Source organism: Pogona vitticeps, chromosome 1 (genome assembly GCF_051106095.1).
Source record: "Pogona vitticeps strain Pit_001003342236 chromosome 1, PviZW2.1, whole genome shotgun sequence".
NCBI lineage: Eukaryota > Metazoa > Chordata > Lepidosauria > Squamata > Agamidae > Pogona > Pogona vitticeps.
The window spans coordinates 20,869,399-20,892,444 of record NC_135783.1 but is presented as its reverse complement, the minus strand read 5'-3'; the positions used below and the strand labels follow the sequence as shown (position 1 = coordinate 20,892,444).

The 23,046-nt window shown below is 42.6% G+C and overlaps 2 protein-coding genes and 1 long non-coding RNA gene across 3 annotated transcripts in view; 1 reads left to right on the top strand and 2 right to left on the bottom strand.

The window, feature by feature from the left end:
- TTBK1 (tau tubulin kinase 1) overlaps positions 1-9,242 on the bottom strand; it is a 126,802-nt gene extending 117,560 nt beyond the window's left edge. The window contains exon 1 of the mRNA XM_072989176.2: positions 8,979-9,242. The gene's annotated coding sequence lies outside the window, so the exon portion shown is untranslated. The remainder of the gene's footprint in view (positions 1-8,978) is intronic.
- Positions 9,243-12,505: 3,263 nt separating this feature from the next.
- LOC144585751 (uncharacterized) lies at positions 12,506-20,982 on the top strand. The gene is made up of 2 exons (XR_013540282.1): positions 12,506-12,655; positions 19,279-20,982. It is a non-coding gene; the product is annotated as an uncharacterized LOC144585751 (long non-coding RNA).
- Positions 13,895-23,046, bottom strand: part of LOC110080760 (cullin-9) — an 81,921-nt gene continuing 72,769 nt past the window's right edge. Inside the window, exons 38-41 of the mRNA XM_072989166.2 lie at positions 21,209-21,326; positions 18,837-18,970; positions 18,575-18,666; positions 13,895-15,185 (exon numbers count right to left, since the gene is read on the bottom strand). Of these exons, the coding sequence (XP_072845267.2) occupies positions 14,978-15,185; positions 18,575-18,666; positions 18,837-18,970; positions 21,209-21,326 (552 nt within the window). The 3' untranslated portion in view covers positions 13,895-14,977. The remainder of the gene's footprint in view (positions 15,186-18,574; positions 18,667-18,836; positions 18,971-21,208; positions 21,327-23,046) is intronic.

The following is a 23,046-nucleotide window of genomic DNA, read 5'->3' as shown; positions in this document are numbered from 1 at the left end:
AAAGAGAGATCATAAAGGAATATGATTGGAGTGGAGAACAGTTGGCCCGTCCCTGAACTGTAACTCCCACTGGTCCTTGTCATTCAGCTAGATAAAGCTGAGGCTGACAGGAATTACAAACCAACAACATCAGTAGCATCCAATCCACACCCCAGCATAAGGGTAGGCAGACAGGGGAGAAAAAGGAATGGTTAACCATGCCAAGAAAAATGCTTTGCTTTCTTTAAGTAATGGTCCACCGTTAATAAAAGAAAGCAAAGCATTTTTCTTGGTGGGCTAAACCGCCGAAGCCTGAGCTGCAGGGTCAGAAGACCAAGCAGTCGTAAGATCGAATCCACGCGACGGAGTGAGCGCCCGTTGCTTGTCCCAGCTCCCGCCAACCTAGCGGTTCGAAAGCATGCAAAAAATGCGAGTAGATAAATAGGTACCATCTCGGTGGGAAGGTAAACAGCGTTCCGTGTCTAAATCACACTGGCCATGTGACCATGGAAAGATTGTCTTCGGACAAAACGCTGGCTCTATGGCTTGAAGAGCGGGATGAGTGCCACCCCCTAGAGTCGGACACGACTGGACAAAAATTGTCAAGGGGAACCTTTACCTTTACCTTTACACCGTTAATAAAACTGTAAAAGCACCTTGGGCCAATTTGAATTCTGGATGTTTCAATCACAAAAACATAGTGGTACAGCAGTGTCCTGAGTGGGCCCGTCAGGTCACACACAAGTCATGAAGGGAAGTACCATGCAATACATTTATACTTCAGACAGAAAGTTACTTGCAACTCCTTAAAAATAAGATCTGTCTTCTAGATTGAGAATGTTGGCTCAAGTTCAAAGCTCCTCATCCTTCAATTCACATTGCTTTCAAGCATTTCCAGGTGCTGTAAAACTGACCTATATTATATCTCTTCACCACTTCAAGATCAAAATTTTACAATGACTATTGCAATTCTACATATAGGTGTATGTTCAGGAGGAGATCCAATGGAAAACAATGGGTTTATTGCATATGTCACTTCCGGACAATGCTTTTAGTTCTATGTATTACTAAAAAATACTGAACAGTGTCCACGAATCATAATGCAATGTGACCTGATTTCTTCCCATTTCAGTTCATATAAGCCATTGCATTCATTAATTAATTCATTTAACACAGTACAGTATTTGTTTTCAGAACGAGAAAACAATTAACAGACAGGGCAGAGGTAAGTTGTAACATTTTATTTAGTACTCAGATGGCTACACTTTTCACAGTGAACTGGATGAGCAAAAAAAGCTCTGTTACTATTTCTTTACAAAGCAGGAAGAAGAGGTGGTAGGGCCAGCAAGCTAAATATCTACTTAACAAGGTACACGTCTGCTTGCTCCTTCATATTCAAAGTAAAGAATACATTCCAATGAATTATTTATCTATTATTATTTATTGGCATTATTAATATGCCACCTTTCTCCCCATTCTTGTGAGACCAAGGTGGCTGTCAAATTGACAGGTCAATGGATCCAGTCATGCTATTATGCATCATCAAGAATAATATGCTATATTACAGATTGGCACAATTCTGGGAAAGAGTTAATATCATGAAATACTATATGTGGTAGTGATTTTAGTGTTGCCGCTGCTGCCTCATAAATATTAGCCAATAAATATTAGCCAGCTAGCATCATTCAAGGATATTCAACCTACCAGACTCGGAAAATTTATTTGTCCTTTTGTTCTGGCAACAGAGAAAAGTGAGAGATGGGTCTCTGCTGTAGTAATTGTGGTAGGTAATGAACCAAGGAAGCTTGATAATTTTAAATAACTTAAGGATCATCTAGAAAGATGAATAATTTTTTGCTGTGTTTGTCATTCAGAAATGCTTGCACATGTTCTGAACACTTATGTTGTGCCCAAAAAGGAGCAGTGTGTTATTATTTTCCCTTAACATGACACTGTTGTACTATTTTTCTTTAAAACCTAATAAAAGTCCACTCATCCTTATGTAAAACACATTGCCCAGACCTTATTTGCTCTGCAGATATACCAAAAATCATGCTAGCTAGTAAAGGAGAGAGAAACTTTAAGGGCTTGGATTATTGAGTCTTCAGTGTCCTGTAACAGATACTCCACAGCAGAAACCCCCAAGCCCTGTTGGGGAAGCGGGTGTGTGTGACTTTACAAATAAGTGAGACCTTTCATCCCCTCACAAAAACGGAGCTGAGGGAAAAGCCTCCACAGATTTACAACTACAGTACAGTGGTGCCTCGCATAGCGAGGTTAATCCGTTCCGGATTAACCTTCGCTATGCTGAAGCATCGTTGAACGGGGCAGGGATTTCCACTGGAACGCATTAAACATGGCTTAATGCGTTCCAAATGGGCCAAATACTCACCGTTCAACGAAGCTTCTTAATGGCCGACAGCCATTTTCGCGCCCTCGCCTCGCTTAACGAGGGCGCGAAAACGCTGCACGCGGCCATTTTGGGCCATTTCCGGGCTTCCGGTGGCCATTTTGGCCGCCGAACAGCTGATCGTCGGGCTTCGTTTTGCGAAGATCGGTAAGCGAAACGCTTACCGGTCTTTGCAAAGCGAATTTAGCCCTATTAGAAAAACGTTGAGCGATCGCATTAGCGATCCGAAAAAACGGATCACTATGCGATTTCGTTGTTATGCGGTGCGCTCGTTAAGCGAGGCACCACTGTACATCTGAAAAAATTAAGAAAATTTCCTTACATATCACAGCCTCCAATTAAAGCACATCTTTCATTATATGATGTGGTGGGACGTGGTGGGACATTGGGACGTGGTGGCACTGTGGGCTAAACCGCAGAAGCCTGTGCTGCGGGGTCAGAAGATCCAGCAGTCGTAAGATCAAATCCACGCGACAGAATGAGCACCCGTCGCTTGTCGCAGCTCCCGCCAACCTAGCGGTTCGAAAGCATGCAAATGCAAGTAGATAAATAGCGGTGGGAAGGTAAACAGCATTCCGTGTCTAAATCACACTGGCCATGTGACCACAGAAAGATTGTCTTCGGACAAAACGCTGGCTCTATGGCTTGAAGAGCGGGATGAGCGTCGCCCCCTAGAGTCGGACACGACTGGACAAAAAATTGTCAAGGGGAACCTTTACCTTTACCTTTACCTTTACCTTCATTATATGCCAGATACCTTTTCAGCAAGTACACCTCTCGTTTGGATTCATGAATATGTAACACTCCTTAAAATAAGAAAATCAGGAATTTAACTGATTTGGGCAAATAATTCACTGAAGAGCCAACAGCAGCAACACAGGTAATAAATTAAGAATACACTGAATAATGTGGCCATAAACATATCTGCACATAAAACAACAAAGTTCCAATTCTACACAACTCTCACCTAATCCAATTTACTACCTTAGAAAATAAGAGAGTATTGTACTTTGAAGTGGTTGACCATTCCCTCCTTTGGGGGGGGGGGCATCCTAGGATTATGCAGTTTGCCCAAGGCCACACAAGCTATGTACTGTAATTCTTTTCCCTGAAGCCACAAGGGGGAATTGAACTCCCAAGTTCTGGCTCTGCAGTCAGAGACCTAACTACAGATGATCAATTTACAATGAAGTCTGTAAAAATGCCCTATTTATGACTCCCCAGACCAAGCACTGAGATTATGAGATTTACAAAGTTTTATGCAATTACACCTTTGAGATTTGGATTTGATATTTAAAATAAAGAACTCAAGAGCCTCAATAAAGCCCACTAACAGTGCAATCATATGCATGTATATTCAGAAGTCCTGCACAACTCAGTGGGACTTACTTCCATACAGTCATGTACATTTATTTGATGTTAATTACTTTCTGTCTTTATCTCAAAACAGGATTGCCTTGATATTAAGTTAGACTTGGGAAAACTTGCTGAAGACAAATTTCCTCAATTTCCTGCTTTATAGAATATAAATATTTTATTTAAAATATTCTCCCTCTAGTCATTCACACATGTGCTATTTTAGATTCAAACTGGGCTGTCATTATCTTTTCTTTCTCTTAATAAAAATTACTGCATAGGGATAAAGCCAGTCTTGGTTACACTTACTACACAATCACATAAATCAGTGGCATTTAAAGTATTTATAATTAAGAGAGGCAACAGCTCCGTGATTTATCGCAAGGTATGCATGGAGAAGACTCCAGATTCAATATCTTAAATCTTCCAGTTAAAGGTTGCATATAGAAGTATGGGGCAAGATCCTGGGCCTGAAACTCTGAAGAACTGGTATCAGTGCCTAGCTAGATGGGCCACCATTATGAGCCACATCTAACTTTAATAATATCTTACTTAAAAACTTTTGCAAATAAAATGTATGTCTGCTAGAAGTGACATTTTTAAATTTTCATTTTCTTTTCTTAGGCTTTGCTTCGAACCTTACCTATAGCTTTACCTTACATCTCTTCCATGATTTTACAATCTTACATCAAAGGCAATTCAAATAAGTTATTTTCTAACTTCCTACTGTATTTGTCAGCTGTCAATCATTTCATGAGTGCAAAAACTTTTCACTGTTCTGTTTTATCTTTGGTGTAATCAAAAGGTAGAGTAAATGATGCTAACAGCTAAAAATCACCAGACAGGCTGAATCTAGATTTAGGAATAGGTCTTCTAAAATCAGTGTCCAGACCCCCATTGGGATTTTATCCTGGAGTAAGTGAAGTTGCTAAGTTGTGTGGTGAACTTCACCTAATTAACAAGATGCCTGGTCATGTGACTGGCATGCAATCAAGAATGTAATCTAAGATTCAAGAGGCACCTTATTACTTGCCATTTTCCAAGGCAACTTATAAAATTTCATTTCGTCCAGAGTAAAATTCCAGTAGGATTCTTGCCATTGGTACTCAGTGATAGCTAAATTAAGTTCAACAGATTTCACTGGGTGTATTCTAAATATGCCTCCATCTGAATCCCATCAAATGTTTTCACATAAGCTGAAGCCAAAGCTACTATGACCTGCTCATAAAAGCAATTACAAAAGGAACACAAGAGTCTCAGAAATAAATTTTGTAGGGAAACAAATTGATCCATTGCCCTATAATGTACAAAGACATACAATTTCTGCTTAACCTAGGAGCTGGGTAAAGATTTGGTGCCATGGATACAATAGATTGTAAATAATAATTAGATGCTGTAGTAACATGATTTTCTTTCCTGTTCCAAATTAGGAACCTTGCTAAAGTTCTTGGATAAAAAGTGGGGTAACTATTTTACTAGATAATTTAGCTACAACAAATGTTTATTTCAGTAAATTAAATAACACAGGGGTGGGCAATGTGTGGCTCTCCAACTATTGTTAGACTGCAACTCCTACCACTGGGTTTGCTTGCTAAGGCTGGTAGTGATTGCAGTTTAGCAACATCAGTAGAGACACAAGTTGTCCACCTGCCCGAAATACCCACTGTCAACCAGTGCAGACAAAATAGAACTAGTGTATTTAGATCTCAGTATACCCATCTCAGCGTAAGATAGTTTCCTATGCTTTTTTGAAAAGATTCTACACCATTTCATACTTTCAGTTCCTTATGGGAGTTTTCTACCTCTTAACACTATCCTTTCTAACACCAGATAATGAGGAAAACATAGTAGTCTAAACAATATAAAATATTCAATAAAAATATGAGTTGCACATTTGTTATACTGGATTCTGCTCACCTGTTACTAAATACCCTGCCCACCTGTTACTAAATACCCTGAATGCATGAAAGAGGCAAAAAAAACCCCAGTAGATCCCACTTTTACTACAACGGTGACATAATTTGCCAGCTTGCACTAACAACCTCACCAGCAAGCAGTTATTGCTATTTTGACTAATTAGAAATAGCAATGAGTTAATAGAAGGCAATGATCAAATTAATCAATAGGTTTAGATATTTGGATATTACAATATCACATGCTTAAAGGATCCATTCAAATGCTTCACTGACCCCAATATTTGCCAGCAACTAAAAATGAGTGGTGAGACTAAAAAGTACAGTTGCTGAAACTTCCTGACTTACCCAGGTGTGCTATAAATGAACAATAAACTAAAATGTGAAAAAATAGGGGACACATAACATAGAGAACAATAAAAATGAATTATAGAAAACCAGTAATGAATAGGTTATCATATGGCAGTATTACAGCCCAAATTGCTAATATGCGCTGGATTATGGAGAAAGCCAGAGAGTTCCAGAAAAACAGCTACTTCTGCTTCATTGACTATGTAAAAGCCTTTGACTGTGTGGACCACAGCAAACTATGGCAAGTTCTTAAAGAAATGGGAGTGCCTGACCACCTTATCCTCTGAGAAATCTATATGTGGGACAGGAAGCAACAGTTACAGCTGGATAGGAGAGAAGGGGAAGATATGGAGGCAGTGACAGATTTTACTTTCTTGGGCTCCATGATCACTGCAGATGGTGACAGCAGTTACAAAATTAAAATATGCCTGCTTCTTGGGAGGAAAGTGATAACAAACCTCGACAGCATCTTAAAAAGCAGAGACATCACCTTGCCGACAAAAGTCCACATAGTCAAAGCTATGTTTTTTCCTGTACTGTACAGTAGTAATGTATGGACGTGGGAGCTGGACCATAAAGAAGGCTGACCGCCAAAGAATTGATGCTTTTGAATTGTGGTGCTGGAGGAGGCTCTTGAGAGTCCTCTGGACTGCAAGGAGAACAAACCTAGCCATTCTCAAGGAAATCAACCCTGAGTGCTCACTGGAAGGATAGATCCTGAAGCTGAGGCTCCAATACTTTGGTCATCTCATGAGAAGACTCCCTGGAAAAGCCCCTGATGTTGGGAAAGTGTGAAGGCAAGAGGAGAAGGGGACGAGAGAGGACGAGATGGTTGGACAGTGTCACTGAAGCTACCAGCATAAATTTGACCCAACTCAGGGAGGCAGTGGAAGACAGGAGGGCTTGGCGTGCTCTGGTCCATGGGGTCACGAAGAGTCGGACACAACTTAATGACTAAACAACAACAAATGGCAGAACAAAAGTATTTGGAGAGGATAAAAAAGAAAAAGCCTTGAGGGGGGAAAAAACTTGATGGGAGATAGGACAGTACTCTTCAGATACTTGAAAGATCATCATTCAGTGGAGGGCAGGGTCTGTTCTCAGTCATCCCAGAGTGCAGGACATGTGATAATAAGCCCAAGTTGTAGGAAGCCAGATTTCGGATGAATAGCAGGAAAAGCTTAACTGTTGGAGCAGTACAACAATAGAACCAATTACCTGGAGAGACAGTGAGTGCTCCAACACTGGAAGCACTCAAGAGAAAATTAGACAACCATTGTCAGATATACTTTGATTTGGATTCCAGCATTGTGCAGGGGGTTGGACTTGATGGCCTTATAGACCCCTTCTGAATCCATTATTCCATGAAAATTTAAAGGACAAACCAGTGTGAAAATAAATTGGAAGGCTTCATATTTATAAACGTGATCACTCTAAAAAGAATGCAGGGATTGTGAATTTCTCATCTTCTCTCAAAAAGCACTGGATCAGTGTATTCTTTATTACTGAATAGAAGGAATTAGGTCTTGGAAATATGAACTGGGCATGCTGTTTTATTAACTATTGTTACAGAGCACACCTCCCTCCTTCAAATTATTCTTGAAAGTACTGCCCTCCTATTGAAACTAACAGCTCAGTCACATGAGATAGCATAAATGTCACACAACATTTATGCTATCACCAGGATAAAGGTTGCCACAAAATAAGGTAAACTTCTCCAGTCTTTTCAAGGTTATGATCCATCAGCACCTTTTGTCAACTTCTCCTATTTTAATCTCTGCCTCTTCGGTTGTGTTCCTGCTTATATTTGATATTGACTCCTCCTATTCAAAGGCAACTTCTTCAACAAAGCTATAACCACTGGAGCCTCATCTTATCAACCCTTCTAATACAACATCTGAAACTCCCATCTGATTCCCGCTAAACTCTGTGTAGACATCAAAGAAATAAATACAAAAATTGTTCACAAGAACAAGCCCACAACATGTCGTTTTCTTTTTTCGAGTTGGCAATTACTGACACATATGCCTCTCTCTCTTTTTTTAATATAGCTAAACCACACGAGGGATATAAGCAGGCTGGGGCTGTATATGGAACAGAGCTTCCCAAATATCAGCGCCCTTTAAACATAGAAAGTGAATGCTCAAATGGCAGAAGCAGAAACACCCTGATTATTAGCGTCCCTCAAAAGTCCCCAAAGTCGCTCTAACAGCGAGGGATATAGCTACACTTTCTTTTGAAAGGGACAAACGTCGCACACAGAGTCGAGAGGAAAGGCTGTGCATATTTTTACCTCAGCTCACAGGGTGGGACAGGCACCCTGGTCTTACTCCAGCACAAATTCAAGCAACCGTAGGGAGCCAACCCATTTCCATTTCGCTCTCCTGCCATGCCCCTCACGACCTCCCAGGTCCCAGGGGGACTCCCCCCCTCCCCCACGCCCCTGTGGCGACAAAAGCGTAACGGCCTCTCCCGCTCTTTCCCCCCTCCCGCCCCGCCCGCGCGCTCCATTTGTCCCTCAGGTAAAACGCGAGTCCCACCCTTCCGAGGCCCCGCCCCGCCGCCCCATTCCTTCTGCCTGCACTGCAGCTCGCTCCCACTCGTCTCCTCCTTTTGGCCCCCTTCGCTTTCCACACCCCGTGGCGACACCCCAACTCGCGACTGGCCACGCGTCCCGTCAATCCCACCCCCCCGGGGCATTCTGGGAGCCGAGAATCCGTGTCTTGCCAAACCCCCCTCCTCCTTCCTTAGCCCCCCGTTCCTCCTCCGCTGCCAGAACTACAACTCCCACAATGCACCGCCAGGCCGGACCTTGAGCGGAGGGGTCCAGGCCGGGCCCTGCCCGCAGGGGCCCCCGACCTCTCTTTCTCGCCTCCCCCAAGGATCGAGTCCGGGGAGGAGCCCTCCCTGCCGCCCCTTTCCCTTCTCGGCGGGCCGGGGGGGGAGAGGCCTTCCCTCCCTTCGCTCACCTGGTCCCTGCCGCAGCCGTCGGTGAGGGCGACGCATCCCCTCCCCTCCCCGCTGCTTTCGGTCAGTGCGGCACTGGCGCGTAGCTCCCTGCCCTGCCGGGGACTGTCTGGCGCTCCGCCCGCGGCGGCTGTGGCTGCTGATCCTCCTGTGGGGGCCGCCCGGGGCACATCCTCTCCCCCTCTCCCGCACCGGCCTCGCAGTGGGTCCGCGGCGGCAGGAGGGAGAAGAAGAAGGGAGGAGGAGGAGGCGGCGGCGGCGGCAGCAGCAGCGGCGCTGGTTGCGAGATTCGCCCACAATGCACCGCGCGCAGCATCAGCATCAGCCTGACATCAGCTCCAGCCTCCGCAGCGGCAGCGCCGCCTCGCCCCACCCTTGCCGGCTTGCACCGGGACCTCAGGTGGTGCGGGCACACGACGCCACCCGCGGCTCCTCCGCCACGCTGCAAAAAAGCCCAGCCCTCCAGCGAGACACCCGGGGGCTGCATTAAGCGCCTCGTTCCCGCTTGCGCCGCCCTGAGTCACACGAGGCATGCCACCCCCGGGGACATTTTGAGGGAGGGATAGACTGCAAAAGCCGGATTATTCTAAAACGTGACAGGCTGACACCAGCGGACCAACCCGTGCAATCATACTAAAGCCCTACTGCCGTCGGAGTCGTCCGATTTAGCACATTGTTCCTTTGCCCGTCTTCTCGAAAGGAATGTTGTTGTTCCGTAGGTCATCTCCAGCCGTAATAAAACTCCTAGGGGTAGGTTGGTATAATATTATCTCAATGCAAGTTATGTACAGTGCCGCGTACCCACCTGTGAATATAATCACGATGTTGTACTTTCTCCATGAAGTTTTAACTCCCCATAATTAAATGCGGAGAAGAAAGGTACATACAAGATCAAAAGGGCTGGGTAAGTACTGTAGTTCCTTTTTACCCTTTCGTTTGCAAATGAAATGTGATGCTTAATGTGTGACCATAGGCAAAGTGGGAATTCTAGGACAGTGATTTGATAGCTTGGTAATATTTATTAACTCCTATTAATGTGCAGTAAAAACATTTAAAATAATGCAGTATGAAATAGAAGCAGTAGAAACGAACCCATCTCAACCACATGGGAAAATAGTTTCAAGTTTTGACACTGTTTAAAGGGAAATAACTCCACAACTAATATTTCTGGGAAGGTGTTCCAAAGTTGCATACAACTGTGGAAAATACCTGTGCTAGCACCTTACAAGATTCCACTTCTTGACAGGAGCTGAAGATAAAAGGTGTTTCATGGACTGAGAGCCAGAAGGGGTTCAAGGGTCCAAGTCCCTGACAGGGAAATCCACAGCTGAAACATCAATGACAGATGGGTATTGCACATGTAAAAACCAGCAAAGAGTACACCACCATGTGAATTAGTCCATTTTGTTATTGAACGACTCTTATTGTCAGACAGATCTTGCTAACCTTTAGTTGAAATCTCTTTTCTTGTACAGTAATTGGTTAGGTTGAGTCCCATCTTCTGGAATAGCAACAAGTTTGTGCCATCTTCCATGTGACCGCCCTTCAAATATTTGATGGCATTTGTCACATCACCTCTCAGTTGTTGCTTCCTGAGGCTAAATGTACTAAACTCCATATTCTTAATAGGACTAGGTTTCCAGACCCTTTGCTATCTTGTTCTGATTGCATCCCAATTTGTTGGCATTATTCTTAAACTGGTGCCCAGAACTGGATAAAAAAATTCCCAGTTCTAGCTAGCTTACATAGCTACCTCTTCTAAAAACATTCCAGATACAGTCTTATCAAAGAATATGATAGTCCTATTACTTCCTTTGATCTGGACACTATACAGACTTGAATTGCACTGACTCTCCCCCCCCCCCCCGCTTTCTCTTAACATATGGATAGCTCAATGGTTTAGGCCAGTGGTTCTTAACCTTTGTTACTCTGATGTTTTTGAACTGCAACTCCCAGAAACCCCAGCCAGCACAGCTGATGGTGAAGGCTTCTGGGAGTTGCAGTCCAAAACTCCTGAGTAACCCAAGGTTAAGAACCAGTGGTTTAGGCATGCAACTGCAGAGCCAGTGATTGGGAGTTCGATTCCACACTGTACTTCCTTAACAGGGACTGGACTCGATGATCTGTAGGGTGCTTTTCAGCTCTATAGTTCTAAGATTATGTTTATGTTCTATGAAGACCATTTCAGATACTTTTCAACACATTGTATTGTCAAACCAAATGTTTCACATTCTGTAGTCTGCAACTCCCTTTCCTCACCTAAAAACACAACTTCACATAATTTCTACTGAAACCCATTTTGTTTGTTTTGGCCCATTTCTCCAAAGAGTGAAGTTCATGAATCCCAATTCTGTCTTCTGAAGTATTTGCACCCCTAGTGTTATTTGCAAATTTGATGGAAATCCTCTCTACTTCTTCATCCAACTTATTTAATAAAGATATGGAACAACACTGCACAGGACTCTTGCAGCACCTCATGTCAATTCTCTCCAGGATGACAGAGAACCATTGGTGAGCATTTACTGGGTATGGCTCATCAACCAGCTACAGATCCACTTATGTGAATTTGAATATGTAAATAAGAGTTATTTTAGATTAGTACAGTAAATGGATCAGCCTCCCAACCCTATGTTTGAGGAGCCTAAATATTACATCAGTATGAAAAGTAAGTCTTGGTTTGCTTTGATATCACTCAGTATTTCACTACTCTGAAGTGATTTAATTAGGAAAATAAATCCAGAAGCACAAAGCACTTTTTGTGTATTTACTGAAAGAATCATGTTACTCCCCAAACATAATCAAATATTAGTGAATAAGCACTCAGCCCAAAATTGTTTTCAGTTACATGGTTCTCCTAGAGCGCATGATGACACCAAAGTGTGTCTGATTGTGTTCACAATATAACTGTACCACTCAGCAACAATATGTTCCCATATGCTATAACTTTAAAATTGGCTTCAGTGGGAGTATTTTTCAGAAATATAGTAGCAATAATGATGTTATATTTTTCTGATGTTATAGGTTTCCCCTCCTTGATTGCTGGTAATTAAGAAATGTGAATTGTTGCCCTTTAAACTCTGTTCTCCAGTTCAATGGCCTAAAAAGTTTCTGATTGTACTCTGGACAATTTTGTTGTTGTTTAGTCGTTAAGTTGTGTCCGACTCTTCGTGACCCCATGGACCAGAGCAATCCAGGCCCTCCTGTCTTCCGCTGCCTCCCAGAGTTGGGTCAAATTCATGTTGGTCGCTTCGATGACACTGTCCAACCATCTCATCCTCTGTTGTCTTTCTCCTCTTGCCTTCACACTTTCCCAACATCAGGGTCTTTTCCAGGGAGTCTTCTCATGAGATGACCAAAGTATGGGAGCCCCAGCTTCAGGATCTGTCCTTCCAGTGAGCACTCAGGTTTGATTTCCTTCAGAATGGATAGGTTTGATTTCCTTGCAGTCCAGGTGACTCTCAAGAGTCTCCTCCAACACCACAATTCAAAAGCATCAATTCTTCGGCGGTCAGCCTTCTTTATGGTCCAGCTTTCACTTCCATGCATCGCTACTGGAAAAACCATAGCTTTGACTATGCGGACCTTTCAAAATGGCTCTCCGCTGTGTTCAGGATGGATTCTTCGCTTTACAGGTATCGGAAAATGGCCACCCTATGGAGGATCTTCGCTGCACAATGAGGTATTTCACCCATTGGAACGCATTGACTGGTTTTCAATGCATTTCAATGTGTTTTTTACTTTCGCTTGACAACAATTTCGCTTAACAGCGATTTGAACGGAACAGATTATCGTTGTCAAGCGAGGCACCACTGTATAGGCAGCATACAACACATCTGCTATAATAACTGCACTGGCTACCAATCCATTTCTGGGACCAATTCAAACTGCTGGTCATTACCTTTAGAGCCCTATACAGCTTGGATCCAGGCTACCTGAAGGACCGTATATCCCCATATGAGCCTTTTCTGCTCTTAAGATCATCAGGAGACCCTCCTTTTGGTCCCATTTCCAGTGCAAGCACAGTCGATGGGGACACGAGAGAGGGCCGCCTCTGTGGCAGCTCCTGACTGTAGCATGCTCTCCCTCGGGAAGTTAGATTGCCCCCTCCCTTTTATCTTTCCACCAACAGCTGAAGACCTACCTCTTCAGGCAGGTTTTTAACAATCTCAACTAAGTCTGTGACTGCCATTTTTTAGTTACGTTTATTTTTTAAAATTTTATTTTTTAAAATCATTCAGTGTACTTTAATTAGTATTATAGTTTGCTTTTAATGCATAATTTAATGTATTTTAATTCAATGCTTTTTCATACTATGAGCCACCTTAAGTCCCTTACTGGGAAAAAGGTTGCCTATAAATAAGATAAGTAAATAACTATAATTTAGGATTCATACCTTCAAGATCCAAACAGTGATACTCTGATCCACTGGAATGATCAGGATTGTTTGGTGACAGGGTGAATTTTGTTTTAGAGGAATGAAACAAAAGAAAACAAATACTGACTAAAACAAACAAACAAAAAAAAGCCTGAATTAAGAGCCTGGACAGACTTCAGAATCTACCATTAAAATAAATGAAACACCATATGAATTTATATTATTTCCTAAATTACTTGCTGACACTGCTATACAATTATTTGCCATTTCATAAAATATAGGGCAGGAGAAGTATTTTTTTCAAAGGGACTGGGGAACACCCCTTTAATCCCTATAACAAAGAACAGAAACTGCATGTTATGCCATCGAACTTGCAAGTTCTCCTGCCCCCTTGAAAATTAGGAAGTAAAGTTAGAAAATATGGTATCAATGAGATGTCTTTCATTACTTGTCACATGAAGCTTTGTAACATCCAGTTTGACATAATGAAACAAGAGTTGAGAAATTTGGGGAAGCAGAATAGACTCACACTTAGGACAGTAATAGAAGAAAAACTGTTTATTTCTTAAACAGAAGATGTATAATCTTGTTCTTTCAGGATTCTTTTTCATTTTCAAAAAAAGATAAAGCATAATAATCTGAACAGTTTTCAGCTTCTGCATATATATATATATTTATATTATATATATACGAACCCTCTGAATCTCTACATCCTGCATCATCCCCATCTGCAGGAAGTGAAGATGATTCCAATAAAAAGGAACCAAAGAGAGAGAGAAAAAAAGAACTTGCTTCTCTGTGAAAGAAACACACATAAAGCCACATCCATTCAGACTAGTGGCTATCCAAAGAACCGCCTGTCAGATAGTAGGGCATTTTTATTCAACTTGGGACTCTTTTTTAAAAAAAAACAAATTCACTAATTTTCATCTCCAAATGTGCACAATGACCTGAATTACTTTCTCTACAACTTGGCAAAGCCTTTTCCCCTGTGCAACAAATCTCACGGCTTTGTAGACTTGCGAGAGAAATAAACAAGAATTGCTCTCGTGAAGAGAGGAACAGAAGACACACCATATGTGTGTGTGTGTGTGTGTGTGCTGAACATACAAAGACTGGCACTTCCATGTTATTTGTCAGAATGAACATACGTAGAAGGAAACAAAAGTCATTGGGCTAAACCTGCCACTCAAAAACCTTTATTGTTACTCTTTCTTGGGATTCATGTCACTGGTAAGAGTATGAAATCAGGCCCCTTGAAGCCTATGCACAGCAGAAGCAGTGGATAATCCTGTCTGTAGACTGGCACAGGGTCTTACTCCCTAAGGCAGAGTATGAAGAAAGCTTAGATGTCTCCTCTCTCTTGCCAAGAGCTGATGAAAGTCATAGATATATTAGCACAGTGTTTTTTTTACCAAGAGTACAAGGTGGCCATCTCAAACAGAAGACTGCCCTTCGTTGTAAACTAGAGTACAGCTCCCCTCCCCATGTACACAAAACCTACTCCTTTCCCTGTTTTTGACCATGACAGACGTAGAATACAGAATGCAGCAGGATACCTAAGTGACAGGCAGTGTTTCACTTCAGAATTCTTGGTGGTGAATGGGGAGGGATAAAAGGCCAGCTCTAATCATAAACATCATCTTCATCTTCAAAAATGAAAGAATCCCTCTCAAGATTCTCTGATTCATCATCATAAGAAATATTATCATCATCAAGATCATCATCATATTCATCCTGCCACTCAGGGACATATTCCTCATCTTCATCATCTTCCTCCTCTTTGCCACCATCATCAGTGTCAGGCGAATCCGATGCCTCACCAAAAAGCAGCCTGTGCAGAAACAAAGAAGTCAGCACATACTGTACATTTTTCTGATACTTAGAGCAAAACAATAGATTAGAGCTCAAAATCCTAACAGTCTCTGCATCCCTTTTTGCCCAACCAGATGAAAGACAAATACACTACAGGCAATGTTGTCACCCTAAACATCAGGCCTTTTCTTTAAAACTTAAGAGCCAATATTTATAATAATATTATCTGATTGCCTTGGATCTAAACCAACGCAACTACCAGATTTTGAAAAACATGTTGGGCACTTCATGGCTTTGACAGAATCATGTCTGTGCTGCCAGCAGAAGAAAGGATGCCCAGCTGTACATAGCAAAGGCTAGACTGAATGTTGATTGCACCAGTGTTCGCAGTTAGGTTGCCTACAGGATCCCCTCCCGCACTCAGTATACTTCAAAAACAGATACCAAATGGGAAAATCCTAGAACCTAACTCCTTTTTTCTTGTTATCCATTTCTCACCAAACACAGAGCAACTGTCATATCTGTTGTTTTTGTCAAGTTCTCTAGATATTTATTCCTTGAAGTGCAAAGCAATCTGAATGCCCAGAAGAAACATGACTTTCATTTAAGTGTATGCATCCAAGGTGTTTCGACACCATGCAATCCACTGCATGGCATTCCTAGGTATTGGTAGTCAGAAGAAAACTGCGGTCAGGTTCCTGTCCTACAGTTGTATTGTCCTTATGTGCCACCGAGTCACTTCAGCCTTATGAGGTATGTGAGATGTTCAAAGAGTGGTTTGCCATTGTTATGCCATGAGTGAGTTTCCACAGTAAAGTGGAGATTTTAAGCCAGGTTATCTGTGTCTTAGCCTTACACTTTATTCACTACACCAATAATGTCTTTCTTTCATATATTACTCAGGTCAACTGTTCTTTTAGAAGATAAATTTTAGATGGATAACAGTGAGAGAACAACAGATCTTGATTTGGAAATTAGACCTAAAGGAAAGATATGGATACTTGTTGCAAAAACCTTCAGGTTTTTGTTCATTCTCAGACATCAAAAGTGTGATTTTTTTTATTTATTTATTTTGCATACTGGAGTTTTGCTTAATCTGTGGAAGAGAAGTCAGAACACCTGAATTCCTGATTGGGACTTTCACATTATAGAATCCATGCTTATGCAGACGTGAATGTCGCACCTCCTTTTACTGAATTATCAGCTGCTGTTCCATGAAGACTCATGGGGCAGCAAATAACATCAACTATTCTCTTGGCTTCTTCCCTACCACAGAATGTATTCATCGTAAGCTTGTGTTTGGCACACTGATTGCATTTCAGATCAAAACATGGGAGCGAGTAGCAGCTACCAAGTAAAGTTCTGTTACTGTACTACCACTAGTCATCTCATAGAAGGATTATTTAATAGAGATAGAAAGAAAGATGAAATACTCAATTCTTTGAAGCCACCATGTCCAAAAACTGAAATCAGAAGTCAAAGCCACTCCTCTTAACACGGTCATGTCAAGGGCCAGTTCACACATCTGTGTGACTGATCACCTGGGTGAACCAGCAACTGTGATTTAGCGACTACAAGCAGAAGGCTGATCACAGCACCTGATAACTCAGATGTCCATATGTCAACAGAGGATTTCTTCTAGGCATTTATTTGTACTCCATGCAATAAATACCTAGAGTACTTAAGGAAAAACAGCCATGACAATAGCTTTGTGTTTGGGAGAAATGCAATTAAAAGATGAAAACAAAAAGGTCAAGTGCTCGGATTTTCTCTTGTTTGATTTCTGTTTATGTATGCCAGCAACCTCAAGAGGGGATCCTGTACGCCATTTTGACTGCTGATATTGGTGGCATTGACATTCAGGCTGGCATCTGCTATGTAAAACTTGTTATCCTTCTCTTTCTGCTGGCAACATAGGTATGATGTTGCAAGCCAATGTCAGACAATTTCCACATTTTCTGAATTGGGGCACACACAAAAATATCCCACATTCATAAACCAAAAAAATATTTTGAACACTGAATTTTCTGGCTTTTTAAAACAGAAGTTTAACACCACAAAGTACAATATATCCCAATTTACAATGGAAAAAAATAACTGGAAGGTCTAGGTTACAGAACCATATGTACAGTGGTGCCTCGCAAGACGATCGCCTCACGGGATGATTAATCTGCAAGACGATTGTTTTTTGCGATCGCTGTTGCACTTCGCAAGACAATGTTTTTTCTATGGATGATTTTCGCAAGATGACAATTTTTCCCCATTGGAACGCATTAAATAGATTTCAATGCATTCCAATGGGGAACCGTGTTTCGCAAGATGATGTTTTCTATGGACGATTTTCATAAGACAATGATTTTTCCATTGGAATGCATTAAATAGATTTCAATGCATTCCAATGGGGAACCGCATTTCGCAAGACAATGTTTTCGCAAGACAGCCTTTTTCGTGGAACAAATTAACATCATCTTGCGAGGCACCACTGTATTTAGAAGTAAGTTCAACTGAATTCAGTATCAATAAGGCTTTTCTTCTGAGCAGGCTCACACAAGATTACACGAGCAACTGCTTTTGGCACTTTGTAATGTCAGCCCAAACAAAGACACTTCTGGAGACTGTATGCAAATCATCTTTTCTGCCAACATACAGTACTCAGAAGAAAATCCAATTGAGTTCAATGACCCTTAGTCTTGGGATAAGGCTGCAGTCCTAATGTACCCTCTTGCTCAGAAGTTAAGTCCAATGTAACTCGAAGAGTCTTACTGCTGAGTTCATTGGTACCAAACTGCAGGTTCAGTTATGTCTTGGGAATATCAGCTGGGCGGCGGGCTCTCAGGAAGGAGTGCGGGGACCTCCTCCACTCTCCTTCCCAAGCGCCGGCCGGCCTTCCCCCCCAGCTGGGCGGCGGGCTCTCGGGAAGGAGTGCGAGGCAGCGAAAATGGCCTCCCCTATGGAGGATCTTCGCTGAACGGTGAGTTTTTGCCCCATGGGAATGAATTAAACAGGGTTTAATTCATTCCTATGGGTTTTTTTTGTTCCGTTCAGCGATGTTTCCGTATAGCGATGTTAATCCTGGAACGGAGTAACGTCGCTATGCGGGGCACCACTGTATACTGGTTAAGAGTGTTGGATTGTAAGCTGGGAAATATGGGTCATGAAACTCGCTGGATGACCTCGGGTCAGTCCCACTTTCCCAGCCTGACCTAATTCACATGTGGCTGTGAGGATGAACTAGGGAGAAAGAGCAAAAATTATGTACAACACCATCTTGAGCTCACTGGAAGAAAGGTAGTATAAATGTAACCAATAAATAAATCCCCAACCATATCACTATGGTATTGCTAAGAATATAATCCCACCACCACAACCTGGACCTATTGTCCTGAATATCCTAGGATGAAAACTCACTCTTTATATGCAGAAGTACTATTAGGCACATTGGATAATTTAACCTCCCTCTGTTCAGAGCCTTGTCTGGTCTGGAACCCAACACGGAAGTCCTGCCAAGAAACAAGAAAGGTCAGAAGTTAAAAGCAGCCTAGATTCTGGCACTGGTGACCTCCCTCCTGAGCAAACGGCACCATTAAGAATCTAGTTCTACTTCTGTATTAGCATTTTTGGGTTTTGCTACCAGACCAAACAAAACAGGCAAAAAGAAACCAGGCATCACCTGAGTTGCATGCTGCAGAATTGCTAGGAGTCGTTCTTGGATCCTGCGTACTAATTCTAGACCCGTATTGAAATGCTCTGCTTTGAGTAGCCGAATGGAAGAGGCAAGATCTTGGCACTGCAGCAACGTCTCTTCTGAAAAAAAAAAAGGCCAGAACATCATCATTTTTCAGGCTATAAGCTCAGCAGCAGTGACCAAAAGGGTAAAACTGAATTAGCTAAAGCAGAAGCTGCATGCAGGCAGACAGGTTCCCTTCTGCCTCGCGTGAAGTAAATTTCATTGGAAACCAGAAGTGTAACACTACACAGAGAATCGCTCTTTCTCCAGTGTTTTTAGCTTGGATATGGAGAACGCCTCCCCTTGAATGCACAAAAAGACTTTCAAACACAGGTTCCTCACTATGGTGCAGTCTTTGCTTACTCTGCTCTCTTGCCTGTTACAGGCTAAAGCAACAGTCCTGCTGGTTACAAGTGATGTAGAAAGTGAAGAAGGAGACTGGTAAACGAATACAGCAGTAATCACAGTGGTTCTATCTACTTTCAGTGTTTGGCAGCACCGAAAAGCATGCACTCTCCACCAGACAAAAAGCTGGCAAATCTACATCAGCCTTCTCTACTAGAGCCATAATTAATACAGAAAACAAGTACTCAATTCTAGTACTGTACTCCTTCCTATTGGTTTAGGAGGAAACCAGCAGCTGCTATAAATGAAGAATGGACAAACAGACATCTATGGTCCACATCCAGAGCCCCGATGAAATATTACCACATAGAATAAAAGCTTGAGCAAGACTGATTCTTGCTGTTTGAGACTGTGTTCTTCAACATATGGTACTCAGAGAAAAGAAGCTTTGAAGCTACAGTATTTCCTCCATCTTAACCATTGGCTCTAGAGCTCCATCTTAACCATTGGCTCTAGATACTTCCCTTGCCCAAGAGAATGCGGTCTTGAAGGATGGCAGGATTTCATTACTGATACAGCTACAGTGGACCCTTGACTTACAGACGGCTTGACTTACAGACTTTTTGAGTTACAGACTTCTCTGGCCACAAAATTTAGGTTTGACTTGCAGACTGAGATTTGACTTACAGACCAGAAAAAAACCAAAATGGAACAAAAACGGCCTGTTACGGGATTAATCGGTTTTCAATGCACTGTAGGTCAATTGAGACTTGACTTACAGACTTTTTGACTTGAGAACCGCCTTCCAATACGGATTAAGTTCTCAAGTCAAGACCCCACTGTATTGATATTTTAGTCTTCTAATTACCTTTCATAGATCAGACCGGAGAAAACTGGCTGCGTCAACTATAGAATCAGTACCGTATGGAAGTCTGTGGAAGCACATATGTATGGAACCCGAGACCTGGGTCAAGAAGCTCTGGTGGGAGCGCTGTCTCTCCCCAAGGCATCAAAGGGGACACAGACAACTCCACCTCCCACTCCTCCTAGACTGATACATTGAGTCGACACGCAAGACTTAGTGAGGGGAATGAGAGGGTTAACAGTGGCCACTCAGACCTACCCTGAAATGGCGGGAAAAGAGGAGAGTGGGCGGTCTGTGGTGGAGGCGGGAGCGGAAGATATAAAGGTGAACCCAGACAACATTCCGGGGGGTTGGGAAATGATTTGGATGCAAGATCCGTGGACTGGACGGTGGGAACAAGTGAGAGTCCATAAACAAGAAGCTGAAAACCAGAGGAGAAAAGGACTTCCACAGCGCCCATCCTATTGGGGTGAGTCTGAAACTCGGGAGTGGTGGTGCAGATTGAGAGAAGAGAAAGAGGCAGCAGAGAGAGAAAAGGAGGCAAAGAGAGCATGGCATACGGAGGAGTTGAGGAAAATGGGTTGCCTCCTGGCCCCTGGGATACCCACCCAGGAGAGGGATCACCGCTTTGGGGATGGTCGGGGGACGAAGACACCATCCCCCTTCTAATACCAGACATAGGGGAAGATGTGCCCCAAGAATCTGAAAAGGTTTTGGCTGGTCCCTGGGAGCACAAATCGACGAACCCCTTCAAAACGGACATGTGGTTGCCCCTACCTGAGCCATTGTTCTCGCAGGAGAAGTTCATTTCAAGTCTTCTTGATGTTTCTGTTCAGTTACCAGAGTTAATAAATAGAGAAGATACTTTTGACTTAAAAACGTCTCCTGGTTTATTTGGAGATAGGGAGGTCCCACGAGCAGAACCCTCACAATACGTCACAACAGAACTAACTGTCTGAACTGTGTCTTATAGCCAAAGCATCCAAAAACTTAATTGGCAGGTGAAAAATTAAGCACCTAAGCTTTTTAGAATTCCATGTAAGCCAGAGTTTAATGGCGGTGCCAGTCATATGCATGCTATTCCTGATTCTTTCACTTTACTTACCCAAAAGGATCTGCAATGCATTGGTATGAAGCTCCAGGTTCTCTGATTGCTGCTCCATGATATCTATTTTTTCAGTATCTTGGTTATAGTAGCTGTACACACAGGAGTAAGCCAGCACCTGAAAGAGAATGTAGTTTACCAGGGTGGGGTGAAGTGTATTCGTGAAGGCTTTCACGGCCGGGATCTAATGGTTGTTGTGGGTTTTTCGGGCTCTTTGGCCGTGTTCTGAAGGTTGTTCTTCCTAATGTTTCGCCAGTCTCTGTGGCCGGCATCTTCAGAGGACAGCACTGAAGATGCCGGCCACAGAGACTGGCAAAACGTTAGGAAGAACAACCTTCAGAACACGGCCAAAGAGCCCGAAAAACCCACAACAACTGTGTGGTGAAGTGTTGGAATCCTATTAGTGCCTCTCTCCCAATGGAAAAGTTCGCAGTCAACAGAATGGAAAGGGAGGTTAATGTCCTCCTCAAAAGTGCTCCAGAGAGTTGGGGAACTTTCTGGAGCTATTCAGGGACTAATGGACAGCAGAGGGGATGAAGGAGGAGGAAATTCTTAAGTACAGGAGCCTCCTGGCAGTATGGGCTTGCTCTCAGCCTCATGATACAACACTTAAAACTGCAGTAGTTTAGCCAAAAGTCTGCTCACAACTCAGGTTCAATCCCAGATAGTCGGTTTGAGGCTCATTCAGCCTTCCATAGTCGATAAGCTGAGTAGCCAGCTTGTTGGGGGGTTGCAACGCAGAGCTGCACAATTAATTTGTTAACTGTTCAGAGAGTGTTTTAAGCACTGTGGGGCAGTATATAAGCAGCATACTTTGCTTTTGCTTTTACAGCCTTGGATTTTTCCTCTCTTATATACACACTTTAAAATTTAATGGACAGTTTGATTTCCAGTAAAAGTTTCATAATTATGACTAGAAATGGTGCAGCCACTTATGAGCAGTGGCAACCTAGGGACAACTCAGAAAATAAAATAAATCCGGGTGGATAAAACCATAAGTAAAAAATCAGAAGATATTCCTGCCTAAATTTTTAAAATAAGGGGCCCTAGATTAATGATAGAAGTCATGTTCTACATGAAAACTCCTAATTCCTTGAATCTCTAAGAAGCCCAGGAACCACTTCTCTACGAGTTTCAACAGTTCTGCGCTATATGGAACAACAGTCCAATTTAAGTATAACATGGCTTCCTTGTATTATCTGTAAAAAGTTCATTCTTGAAAGTGAATGCAGATACCATAACACTCCAAAAGAACCTTCTAAAATACGTGAATTTATTTATTTATTTATTTATTTTTGCACTGTGACACTCAGCTTAGGCATGGTTATCCTGTTAAAAACGTATGTTTTCAAGGACAAAGTCCTGGAGGATGCACTGACTGACAAACAATGCTATGTCTTTCCTCTGGGGTGGTGTCTCTGAAGGACAGGCTCCTGTCATGCTTGTCAAGAGACGTGCCCTGGAAAGCCTGCCCTGTTATTGCAGGCGTGTGGGTCTTGGACCCTAGAACACACCTGCTGGTACTGCTGTTTGGGATATTATGACGTTTGCTAGTTTCTTCCTGCTCTGTGGGACTCTTCAGTGCTAGCCAGACCTTCTTCACTTGCTTCTGCTGCATACAGTATGGTGAAAAGTTGGCTGGCATGGCTTCCCTTCCTTTACTGCTGCTTAATATCCATTGCCCACTATTTAATTTGGGGATCCCAGAAGGGTTGCTAGAATATCCTCCTTCTTCCCCAAGGAGGCAAATCTGTAGTGGCACAAGTTCCTTTAACTTGGGGTTAAAGGGCTACCACCTCAGGCTGGGGAAAAAAGCTGTTCTCCTTCTATGGATCACC